The sequence below is a fragment of the Eschrichtius robustus genome, chromosome 1 (genome assembly GCF_028021215.1).
Source record: "Eschrichtius robustus isolate mEscRob2 chromosome 1, mEscRob2.pri, whole genome shotgun sequence".
NCBI classification, from domain to species: Eukaryota; Metazoa; Chordata; class Mammalia; order Artiodactyla; family Eschrichtiidae; genus Eschrichtius; species Eschrichtius robustus.
In genome coordinates, this window is record NC_090824.1 from 63044041 (window position 1) to 63057262 (window position 13222).

Here is a 13222-nt window from a genome sequence, read left to right on the forward strand (position 1 = left end):
TTCTTTTCCGATTTGGATTCCTTTTATTTCTTTTTCTTCTCTGATTGCTGTGGCTAAAACTTCCAAAACTATGTTGAATAATAGTGGTGAGAGTGGGCAACCCTGTCTTGTTCCTGATCTTAGTGGAAATGGTTTCAGTTTTTCACCATTGAGGATGAGGTTGGCTGTGGGTTTGTCATATATGGCCTTTATTATGTTGAGGTAAGTTACCTCTATGTCTACTTTCTGGAGGGTTTTTATCATAAATGGGTGTTGAATTTTGTCAAAAGCTTTTCCTGCATCTATTGAGATGATCGTATGGTTTTTATCCTTCAGCTTGTTAATATGGTATATCACATTGATTGATTTGTGTATATTGAAGAATCCTTGCATTCCTGGGATAAACCCCACTTGATCATGGTGTATGATCCTTTTAATGTGCTGTTGGATTCTGTTTGCTAGTATTTTGTTGAGGATTTTTGCATCTATGTTCATCAGTGATACTGGTCTGTAGTTTTCTTTTTTTGTGACATCTTTGTCTGGTTTTGGTATCAGGGTGATAGTGGTGTCGTAGAATGAGTTTGGGAGATTTCCTCCCTCTACTATATTTTGGAAGAGTTTGAGAAGGATAGGTGTTAGCTCTTCTCTAAATGTTTGATGGAATTCTCTTGTGAAGCCATCTGGTCCTGGGCTTTTGTTTGTTGGAAGATTTTAAATCACAGTTTCAATTTCAGTGCTTGTGATTGGTCTGTTCATATTTTCTGTTTCTTCCTGGTTCAGTCTCGGAAGGTTGTGCATTTCTAAGAGTTTGCTTTCTTCCAGGTTGTCCATTTTATTGGCATATAGTTGCTTGTAGTAATCTCTTATTATCCTTTGTATTTCTGCAGTGTCAGTTGTTACTTCTCCTTTTTCATTTCTAATTCTATTGATTTGAGTCTTCTCCCTTTATTTCTTGATGAGTATAGCTAATGGTTTATCAATTTTGTTTATCTTCTCAAAGAACCAGCTTTTAGTGTTATTGATCTTTGCTATCGTTTCCTTCATTCCTTTTTCATTTATTTCTGATCTGATCTTTATGATTTCTTTCATTCTGCTAACTTTGGGGTTTTTTTGGTCTTCTTTCTCTAATTGCTTTAGGTGTAATGTTAGGTTGTTTATTTGAGATGTTTCTTGTTTCTTGAGGTAGGATTGTACTGCTATAAACTTCCCTCTTAGAACTGCTCTTGCTGCATCCCATAGGTTTTGGGTCGTCATGTTTTCATTGTCATTTGACTAGGTATTTTTTGATTTCCTCTTTGATTTCTTCAGTGATCTCTTGGTTATTAAGTAGTGTATTGTTTAGTCTCCATGTGTTTGTATTTTTTACAGATTTTTTCCTGTAATTGATACCTAGTCTCATAGCGTTGTGGTCGGAAAAGATACTTGATACGATTTCAATTTTCTTAAATTTACCAAGGCTTGATTTGTGACCCAAGATACGATCTATCCTGGAGAATGTTCCATGAGCACTTGAGAGGAAAGTGTTTTCTGTTGTTTTTGGATGGAATGTCCTATAAATATCAATTAAGTCATTAAGTCCATCTTGTTTAATGTATCATTTAAAGCTTGTGTTTCCTTATTTATTTTCTTTTTGGATGATCTGTGCATTGGTGAAAGTGGGGTGTTAAAGTTCCCTACTATGATTGTGTTATGGTCGATTTCCCCTTTTATGGCTGTTAGTATTTGCCTTATGTATTGAGGTGCTCCTTTGTTGGGTTCATAAATATTTACAATTGTTTTGTCTTCTTGGATTGATCCCTTGATCATTATGTCGTGTCCTTCTTTGTCTCTTGTAATAGTCTTTGTTTTAAGGTCTATTTTGTCTCATACGAGAATTGCTACTCCACCTTTCTTTTGATTTCCATTTTCATGGAGTATCTTTTTTCCATCCCCTCACTTTCAGTCTGTATGTGTCCCTAGGTCTGAAGTGGGTCTCTTGTAGACAGCATATATACAGGTCTTGTTTTTATATCCATTTAGCCAGTCTATGTCTTTGGGTTGGAGCGTTTAATCCATTTACATTTAAGGTAATTATTGATATATATGTTCCTATTACCATTTTCTTAATTGTTTTGGGTTTGTTATTGTAGGTCTTTTCCTTCTCTGGTGTTTCCTGCCTAAAGAAGTTCCTTTAGCATTTGTTGTAAAGCTGGTTTGGTGGTGCTGAATTCCCTTAGCTTTTGTTCGGCTGTAAAGGTTTTAATTTCTCCATCAAATCTGCATGAGATCCTTGCTGGGTAGAGTAATCTTGGTTGTAGGTTTTTCCCCTTCATCACGTTAAATATGTCCTGCCACTCCCTTCTGGCTTGCAGAGTTCCTGCTGAAAGATCAGCTGTTAACCTTATGGGGATTCCCTTGTATGTTATTTGCTGTTTTTCTCTTGCTTCTTTTAATATTTTTTCTTTGTATTTAATTTTTGATAGTTTGATTAATATGTGTCTTGGCGTGTTTCTCCTTGGATTTATCCTGTGTGGGACTCTGTGCTGCCTGGACTTGATTAACTATTTCCTTTCCCATATTAGGGAAGTTTTCAACTATAATCTCTTCAAATATTTTCTCAGTCCCTTTCTTTTTCTCTTCTTCTTCTGGGACCCCTATAATTCGAATGTTGGTGCGTTTAATGTTGTCCCAGAGGTCTCTGAGACTGTTCTCAATTCTTTTCATTCTTTCTTCTTTATTCTGCTCTGTAGTAGTTATTTCGACTATTTTATCTTCCAGGTCACTTACCAATTCTTCTGCCTTAGTTTTTCTGCTATTGATTCCATCTAGAGAATTTTTATTTTCATTTATTGTGTTGTTCACCATTGTTTGTTTGCTCTTTAGTTCTTCTAGTTCCCTGTTAAACGTTTCTTGTATTTTCTCCATTCTATTTCCAAGATTTTGGATCATGTTGACTATCATTAGTCTGAATTCTTCTTCAGGTAGACTGCCTATTTCCTCTTCATCTGTTAGGTCTGGTGGGTTTTTACCTTGCTCCTTCATCTGCTGTGTGTTTCTCTGTTTTCTCATTTTGCTTAACTTACTGTGTTTGGGGTCTCCTTTTCACAGGCTGCAGGTTCGTAGTTCCTGTTGTTTTTGGTGTTTGTCCCCAGTGGCTAAGGTTGGTTCAGTGAGTTTTGTAGGCTTCCTGGTGGAGGGGACTAGTGCCTGTGTTCTGGTGGATGAGGCTGGATCTTTTCTCTCTGGTGGGCATGTCCACCTCTGGTGGTGTGTTTTGGAGTGTCTGTGGCCTTATTATTATTTTAGGCAGCCTCTCTGCTAATGGGTAGGGTTGTGTTCCTGTCTTGCTAGTTGTTTGGCATAGGGTGTCCAGCACTGTACCTTGGTAGTCGTTGAATGGAGCTGTGTCTTGGCGTTGAGATGGAGATCTCTGGGAGATTTTCGCTGTTTGATATTACATGGAGCTGGGAGGTCTCTTGTGGACCAATGTCCTGAAGTTGGCTCTCCCACCTCAGAGGCACAGCCCTGACGCCTGGCTGGAGCACCAAGAGCCTTTCATCCACATGGCTTAGAATAAAAGGGAGGAAAGAAAGAAAGAAAGAAAGAGAGAGAGAGAGAGAGAGAGAGAGAGAGAGAGAGAGAGGGAGGGAGGGAGGGAGGGAGGAGGAAGGAAGAAGAAAAAAAAATAAAATAATAAGAAATAATTATTTAAAAAATTGTTTTTAAGTAATAAAAATTTTAAAAAAAGGAAAGAAAGAAGAGAGTGACCAAACCAAAAAACAAATCCACCAGTGATAACAAGCACTAGAAACTATACTTAAAAAAAAAAAAACAAACCAACAATGGACAGACAGAACCCTAGGACAAATGGCAAAAGCAACGCTATACAGACAAAATCACACACAGAAGGATACACACACACAGTCACAAAAAGAGAAAAGGGGAAAAAATATATATATATTGTTGCTCCCAAAGTCCACCTCCTCAATTTGGGATGATTCCTTGTCTATTCAGGTATTCCACAGATGCAGGTACATCAAGTTGATTGTGGAGATTTAATCCGCTGCTCCTGAGGCTGCTGGGAGAGATTTCCCTTTCTCTTCTTTGTTCGCACAGCTCCTGGGGTTCAGCTTTGGAGTTGGCCCCGCCTGTGCACGTAGGTCGCCTGAGGGCGTCTGTTCTTCACTCAGACAGAATGGAGTTAAAGGAGCAGCTGATTCGGGGGCTTTGGCTCACTCAGGCTGGGGGGAGGGAGGGGTACGGAATGCGGGGCGAGCCTGCGGTGGCAGAGGCCAGCATGACGTTGCACCAGTGTGAGGCGTGCCGTGCGTTCTCCTGGGGAAGTTGTCTGTGGATCACGGGACCCTGGCAGTGGTGGGCTCCACAGGCTCCCTGCAGGGGAGGTGTCGATAGTGACCTGTGCTGGCACACAGTCTTCTTGGTGGCTGCAGCAGCAACCTTAGCGTCTCATACCTGTCTCTGGGGTCCGCGCTGATAGCCGCAGCTCGCGCCTGTCCCTGGACCTCCTTTAAGCTGTGCTCTTAATCCCCTCCTCACGCACCAGGAAACAAAGGGGCAAGAAAAAGTGGCTTGCCTCTTCGGCAGCTCCAGACTTTTTCCCGGACTCCCACCCAGCTAGCTGTGGCGCACTAGCCCCCTTCAGGCTGTGTTCACGCAGCCAGCCCCAGTCCTCTCCCTGGGATACGACCGAAGCCCGAGCCTCAGCTCCCAGCCCCCGCCCGCCCCGGCGGGTGAGCAGACAAGCCTCTCTGGCTGCTGAGTGCTGGTCGGCCGGATCCTCTGTGCGGGAATCTCTCCGCTTTGCCCTCTGAACCCCTGTAGCTGCGCTCTCCTCCGTGGCTCTGAAGCTTTCTCCCTCCGCCACCCGCCGTCTCTGCCCGCAAAGGGGCTTCCTAGTGTGTGGAAACCTTTCCTCCTTCACAGCTCCCTCCCACTGGTGCAGGTCCCGTCCCTATTCTTTTGTCTCTGTTTTTTTCTTTTTCTTTTGCCCTACCCAGGTAGTTGGGGAGTTTCTTGCCTTTTGGGAAGTCTGAGGTCTTCTGCGAGTGTTCAGTAGGTGTTCTGTAGGAGCTGTTCCACATGTAGATGTATTTCTGATGTATTTGTGGGGAGGAAGGTGATCTCCGCATTTTACTCTTCCGCCATCTTGAAGCTCCTCCTCTGGCAGGCGGATTCTTAACCACTGTGCCACCAGGGAAGTCCGTAGTTATTAATTCTTTTTTTAAAAAAATTAATTAATTAATTAATTAATTTTGGCTGTGTTGGATCTTCGTTTCTGTGCAAGGGCTTTCTCTAGTTGCGGCAAGCGGGGGCCACTCTTCATCGCAGTGTGCGGGCCTCTCACTATCGCGGCCTCTCTTGTTGCGGAGCACAGGCTCCAGACGCGCAGGCTCAGTAGTTGTGGCTCACGGGCCCAGTTGCTCCGCGGCATGTGGGATCTTCCCAGACCAGGGCTCGAAGCCATGTCCCCATGCATTGGCAGGCAGATTCTCAACCACTGCGCCACCAGGGAAGCCCCTATTAATTCTTAATTTTAGTTCATTTTGGTCAGAGAGCATGGTATGTGCTAAGTTATTCTTGGTTCTTTTTCTATTTAGTTTGTGTCCTTAGTAGTTCAGTTTTTAAACTTTTTTTGTTTTTAATATTTATGTATTTATTTTTTTACTTTTTTATTTGGCTGTGCCGGGTCTGAGTTGCAGCATTCAGGATCTTTGTTTCCGCGTGCGGGATCTTCCTTGCTGCATGTGGGCTCTTTTTAGTTGTGGCATGCGGACTTTTTTAGTTGCGCCACGTAGGGTATTAGTTGTGGCGTGCAGGATCTAGTTCCCTGACCAGGGATTGAACCCGGGCTCCCTGCTTTGGGAGTACAGAGTCTTAACCCAGTGGACCACCAGGGACGTCCCCAGTAATTCAGTTTTTATAAATACCTTACTTTTATGTGAGAAGAAGATTTATACTCTCTTGAATTTTGAGTGTTACAGGTAAAGTGCTCCTTTTGTTGTTCAAATCTTGTGTATACGTAACTACTTACTTCTGTTAAATATGAGACAGATGTGTTAAAAGCTACCACACTATAAACGGGTTTGCTTTTCCTTAGAAATCTGTCAGCTTTTGCTTTTTGTAACTCTTCATGCAAAATTGAAATTAAAGCTTCCTGGTAAATAGAGCCTTTTGTCAAAATACATTGACCTCTTTAATTGTAGTAATTCTTGCCTTAATGTTTACTTTTTGTCTCTTGCGTGATTACTGTTGGTATTTTTGGTTAGTATTTGGGTTAAAAATACTTTTCTTAGTAAATACTTTGTAGCTTGACTTTGTGTGTGTTTTTAAATCCAGTATGATTACAGCTCTCTCTTAACTGTGGTATTTAATCCATTAACTTTTTTGTAATTACTTGTATATTTATATTTATTTCTGTCACCTCATTCACTTTTTTGGGGTGCTTTTCTTTACTCATATCTGTTAGATTGATAAGCTTTTCTATATTCTTTTTCCTTTCTAATGATTAGAAGTTATGCATTGTTGTTATTCTCTAATTGGTAACTCAAAAACTTCAGTAGCATACTAATATTGAAGTCTAGAGTTCATCACTGTTTCTACTGTCCTCTTAAATAAAATAAGATCTTAAAATTCTCCAGCATTTTTTTCATCTTTCACATTATTGCCCATTATTTTACTTCCTCCTTGTTAGTAACCTTTTGCATTAGTACTTTTGTTAACAGTCAGTGCTCATTGACATTTATCCGCACATTTTCCAGTTTCTTAGCTCATCTTTGCTTCTTGCTTCTCACTCTCCCATGTGACTTTATTTCTATGCATTCAGAAATCTATCTTTTGTAATTCTTTGAGTGAGGGTTTTTAAGTGTTAAACTCTAAGTATATTAGAAAATGCCTTTTCTTTATTTTCATGTTCATCTTATTGAACAGTAGTTTAGCTGAATTAGAATTTTAGGATGATGATTATTTTCCCTTAGTTCTTTCAATATAAAATTGCATTGTCTTCTTGCCTCTATTGGGCTGATGAGAAGTCTGTTGTTAGTTTTGATATTTCTATGTAGGTAACTTTTCTTGGTTTTAATATTTCCATTTTGTTTGTGGAGTTAGGATGTGACTGTGTGTGGATTTGTGTTCATCCTGCTTGGGAATCACTATGCTTTTTCAGTCTGAAGATTTATTTACATATTTCACCAATTTTAGATAGTACTCAGACCTTATTTCTTTGAATATTGCTTACATTTTATCTTTGTTCTTGGAACTTCTCAGGCAGTCTGTTTCCATCTTATTATTTTTCTGTGCTACATTCTGAGTAATAGCATCAGTCTGTCTTCCAACTTACTATTTCTCTGTTTCCTCCTTTTGTCCTCCCTTCTCTTCCTCCCTTTTCTCAATTTCTTCTCCCTTCTCATATACGCTCCTCTTTTCTTAGAACTTGATAATGTATTGTTTATAATTTTCCAGCCTATTTGTGTGGTTTTACCCCCCCTTCTTCTCTCTTGCACCTTTTTTCTGTTTTCCTCCTACTTTTCTGCTTCCCCCCTTATTTGTGCTTGACTCCATACTGCTTATATTTTAATACTACATTTTTGTGTTTCTTTTCCCTTACGCATTCTCCCTTCTCCTCATCCTTACTTCCTTCCCATCTCCTTTCCTCCATATTTCCCCTTCAACCCCTCCCTGCCTTTCTCTATTCCACATTCTCACCATCCTCCTCTCCCTCATGGCACCTCTTCCTCCATCCCACTTCCTCCTTTCCTACTTACTCTCTTTTCTTCACTTCTACTCCTTCTCCTCTTACTTTTTATTTTTTTTGAGCTTGTATTATTTATTTTTATCCAGCATTTCTGTGTCTCTGCAGTTAGAGGGGTTTTTGTGTTACTCACTGTATTGTTGGATCAGTCCTCATTATTATTGATTATTTTAAGGCAATAATTTGCATTGTTCAGTACTTTATTATTAGGAGCAGATTACTTGTGATACACTTCACAGATTAGTGTATTATAATGCCATCATTTGAGGAAAAGTTCTAAATGGTGGCTTTTTTTTTTTTAATAGATGAGGAAGAAGAATGATGGTATTACAAAATTTGTTGAATTTTTGGTCTTCTAGCATGGGTTATGTGATAACTTTTCTAGGGAAGTATTTAGTACAGGTATCTGAAATTTAAGGTCAGGTAAACTGGCCTTCTGAATTTTGTAATTTTTAATTATAGATTTGTTATAGAGCTTAGATGTCTTCAAAAGATATAGTAGGAAGTAAATACATTAATTAGGTTCTTGAAGCTTATTCATAAAAAGATCCTAGAGACAACTGAAATTTTATTTGTGAAAACTAAATGAAGTCTACAACTATTTTGCTACTTAAAGTTAGTATTCCCAAAGGTCTTCAAAGCATTCCTAAGCCTGAATCAGTTTTTTTAAAATCTCAGAAACTTCAATCTTAATTTGTGGTTGAAATGTTTATTTGATTTCTTTAAGGAAATACTAATTCACAAACATTGCAAATCAAACAGAAGTATTTCTAAAAATGGAAGTTTTTGAATGCTTAAACTTTTTTTAAGTGCCAACCATCAGTTTAGCACTATGCAAAGCACTTCCTCAGATTAAAATTTTGAAAAAATTTGAAAGATAAAAGAAGCTAAGGCATGCTTTCTGCTCCCAAAGAGCATCCAGTATCTGTAAGAGAATGATACAGTTGGCACTCCATTTTGGAAGGGTGGGTCCACATCCTCAGATTCAACCTACTTTGGATCAAAAATATTCAGGAAAAAAAATTCTGGAGAATTCCAGAAAGCAAAACTTGAATTTGCTGCACCCAGGCAACTATTTACATAGCATTTACATTGTGTCCGGTATTATAAGTAATCTAGAGTGTGTGGGAGGATGTGCATAGGTTATATACAAATACTATGTCATTGTATATAAGGGACTTGAGCATCCTCGGATTTTGGCATCTGATGGGTTCCTGGAACCATCACCTGCTGATATCGAGGGACAATTGTACTAACTAATGTGACATAATTAGGAGCCATGCTTACTAAAAGTAATGGAGGCATTCACAAAAAGAGAAAACATAATGGGTTATGGGGCATTTTTTGGGGAAAGGTATTGGGTAGAAGTTTTTCCATAATCTCTTTCTTTGTGGATTTCCTTCCTTTTATATTTTCCTTTCTTCTGTGTTACTGTTTTTTAGAGAGACTTCTTTTTAAATAAGTGAAACCTTCTTATTCTCTTGTATCCACCTTTTTTGTGTTTCTTCCCGTTTTCCCCCACTATGTAAATTTTGTGAATTGGTGAACAAAAATATTTTATAAGAGTTTTTATTTGCTAACTAGTTCATTACAAATAGATACAGAGTAAAAAACAAATTGACCTAATTTTGATGCAGTATTTTTTATTAGCAAGTATGTAGTTTCCAGGCTTTGTGTAACATGCTGTACGGGAAGGAAATTGAGAGAGACTATCTTGGCTCCTAAATTTATGTTGCAAAATCTTGAGTTGATTCATGTTTGCTTTTGTTTTGTTTTGATTTTTTTGTTTTGCTTTGTTATTGTTCTCATTTTCTTCTTTCCCCTGGGACATTAGTTTTGTTTGAAACATTAATTTCAGGAAATTTAGTGGTAATTATAGCAGTCTATTTCATTCTCATTTCATAGTTCTTTGTTACTTCAAACTACTCAGTGGGGAAAACAGAATACTTTTCCTGTTTATGTCAGTGTATGTGTTTTATTTTGGTAGTCTCTAAAATATGTTTAACTAGTATTCAATGACAATTATTCTTATCTTCGTACAGGCAGATAACAGATAAACTACTAGTGTTCTTTTCTTATTTTTCTTATAGATGTATCAATATTACACTGGAAACTGAATAACATAGAGGTTAAGAGCATGGGCACTAAATCCAGGCTGTGTGGAGTTTAAATCCATGACTCTGTTTCTTACTAACTGAATTACTTAAACTCTCTATACCTGTTTTCTCATCTTTAGAGTTAGGGATAATAGTAGTACTTATTTCATAGTGTTGTTCTGACGACTTTAGGAATTAATTTCTATAAAGGACTTAGAAGAGTGTCTGGCATATAGAAAACATTGTTTGTGTTAGCCGTTACTATTATTTTTTTCCCTAGTTCTGTGAAAATGTACACAGATAGTGTTACAGGTAGGAATGGAATCTGGGTGTTCTAATTCCAGTCAAGATGAAGCAGTGCTATTTTGCCTGTCAGTAGGTTATGCAGTCTAAATAAAAATAAAATTAAGATAAAAAATTTCCAAGCTACAAAATGAATACAATAACATTAAAATAATTTATTTGATTAATAATAAAACACATTTGAGTACATATGTGCTCAGCCCTGTGCTTAGGTTTTGGAAATACTAAGGTAGACACACTTTCTATCCTAAAGAAACTATAGACTAGTCCTGGAAAAAAGACAAGGAAACACTTGAGACATAATTATTTCCATGAGAGAAATGTAGAGAACACAAGGGAATAGAGAGGAGAGGGCATCCATTCCTTCCTTGGGGAGGGCAAAACAAAAGGGAAACAGTCTTGGAAAATTCCATAGATGAGATGTCATTAAAGATTTATGAATATTCATAGGGTAAGATAATACACCAGAGTTTAAAGTGCTGTCTGTGTGTTGTTACTATTTAACTTTATTCTGAAATCTTCCATTCAGCCTTAGAGCATTCCAAGAAATTAATTGATGTTTACCTTTAACTTGAGTTTATCAGCAGTTATTAGTTTATTCTTCATTTTACTCCCAGGTTCAAAAAAATCTTTGTTTTTCCAGTTGCCTTTTTCAAATTTGTTTATTATAAAAGAGACGTGCTTTTTGTAAAGGAATTTGAATAGTAGGAAGTATATAAAGTAAAAGTTCTTAATTCCTCCCCTTTTCCCCAACTTTCTCACCCCCCAAAAATAAACCAAACAATAAAATACATAAGTACATATACACCTACGACGTAGATATCTTGCTTTAAATAATAAATCCCATTTCCTTAGTTTGCACTTATGATATTTTTTGACATATCAAGGATGCCTTTTCTATTTTATTTTTATCAAAATGCTCAAAGCTAGCCAAAATGAATTATTTTTCTGCATCCTATCCTGCTTTCCTCACTTCATGTCTTTGTTTATGCCGAGAATGTCTTTCTCATTCAAACCCACCACTTTATGTCCAAAGTCCTTCCTGTTCTTAGAGGTCTTTTCAGATAATACATTCTCTGTCAGGCGTTTCTTCTTTCCCCGCCTTTACCCCTCATTGAGTTTTTTTTTTTTTTTTTTATAAATTTATTTTTTTATTTTTCGCTGTGTTGGGTTTTTGTTGCTGCGCGCGGGCTTTCTCTAGTTGCGGCGAGCGGGGGCTACTCTTCGTTGTGGTGCGTGTGCTCCTCATTGCGGTGGCTTCTCCTGTTGCAAAGCACAGGCTTCAGTAGTTGTGGCACGTGTGTCTCGTGGTCTCTAGAGCGCGGGCTCAGTAGTTGTGGTACACGGGCTTAGTTGCTCCGCGGCATGTGGGATCTTCCCGGACCAGGGCTCGAACCCGTGTCCCCTGCATTGGCAGGCGGATTCTTAACCACTACGCCACCAGGGAAGTCCCCCTCATTGAGTTTTGAAAGTAATTTTGTGTTAGTACCCAACACTTTCTGCTCTGCATACAGTTAAATGTTCAGTTTCTCTGCCTTGGACTATACTGACAGTTCTTATAGAAGAGTATTACCTGAGTTTTGTCATACTTAAGTGCCTATTTGCAAAGCCTATTGTTAGATATTTAAAGTAAATGTATTTTAGACATGTATTATTACTCTTAGAAATACTGATTTTTAACTGTCTTGGGGAAAAGTTAGGAGAGCATAGCTGTGAATTGAAAATAGAACTTCTTTTTTAATGATTTTGGATAAAACTTTCTGAGGCATTGTTTTCTTTTAGTAAACAAAGATTATGATAACCTGATTTGACCAGTTTTTAAAATTAAAACTAAAATCTTTAAAAGCTAAAGTTGTGAGAACAAGGATATAAATGTATAAACACATCTCTTAAATATTTTAATAGAATTTTAAGAGCAGTTCTTTGACATTTTTGAAGGAAACATGCCACAATAAATATTTGCTGAACGTGATATAAATAGTAATCACTAAAAACTGTTTTCATTTATTTTTCAGAGAATGCAGAGTCCATCGATCTAAAACAGTTTTTTGACCAACATTTTTCACATATATATTATGTGTTTTTTGAGAATTTTGTTACTATTGAAGCTAGTCTTAAACAGAAAGGTAAGATGTTAAAATCAGTCTTGGCTTATGTTGATGTTTCAAATAATTGTCATAAACATTCACTTAAAAATATACTCTTGGACATTGGAATTTTAGTATTATTTCACTTCTTTTTGTTAGACAGCTTGTAGACACCCCTCTCACACTATGAGTTAGTAGTAATATCCTTATTATTTTGAAAAGGCTTAGATTTCCTTTTTCTCTGGTCAGGTTTACTTGTTTTCTCACCTTTGCTCTTCCCTAGGGGCATATGTCAGGTTTGAGCAGTCATTTTCATAAATTCATTTTTAGAGTTCATTTAGAGTTCTCCACAATATATTATGATTTGTTTTTAGACATAAATATGTAGAATCTGAATTTAACAGTCTAAAAAGAGTAGAGAGAGATGCTATGATATTGTCTATACATTGAACAGAATACACTTTAAACATTTTATTAAAGAATCACTGAGAAAAAAAACTTCAGTGCTTGAAATATTTTAAGCTTTTTAAGTGGTTGTTGACATTGGGGACAAAATGGTAATGTTTAAAATATTTTTTTATAAAAATGTTTTAGGTCACAAGTCTCAAAGGGAGGAATTGGATGCTATACTTTTTATTTTTGAGGTAAGTACCTGCCAATGTAACTTTTTTTCCAAAATTAATTTTTGGAACGTACAAGGAATATATTGAATATTAAAAAACACTGTAACTCTACCATGCTTTTCAAAAACTGAGTTGCACTTTTTAACCTAAAAATATACCTGACTTAATTCTTAATTATTTTCTGAGGTACACATATTATTTTTAGGTACAGATAAAATTATGTTTTTATGCATTTGATACCACAGTTGGTACAATATTCACTGTGTCTGCAAACAAGAAAATTTTAATTTGTGGGAGATTTACACAAATGGAGAATTTAAAAAAAACAAAAAAACCAAAACATTCTTACTTGAGAGGGTAAATTCATGGAACTGTTACATACCTAAG

At 37.2% G+C, this 13222-nt stretch overlaps 1 protein-coding gene across 4 annotated transcripts in view; it reads left to right on the forward strand.

Moving 5' to 3' along the window:
* The window catches only part of RALGAPA1 (Ral GTPase activating protein catalytic subunit alpha 1), a 222410-nt gene that overhangs the window by 37308 nt on the left and 171880 nt on the right, over positions 1–13222 (forward strand). For all 4 annotated transcript variants that reach the window (XM_068546053.1, XM_068546079.1, XM_068546070.1 and 1 more), the window contains exons 2-3: positions 12141–12251; positions 12807–12856. In XM_068546053.1, the coding sequence (XP_068402154.1) occupies positions 12141–12251; positions 12807–12856 (161 nt within the window). The remainder of the gene's footprint in view (positions 1–12140; positions 12252–12806; positions 12857–13222) is intronic.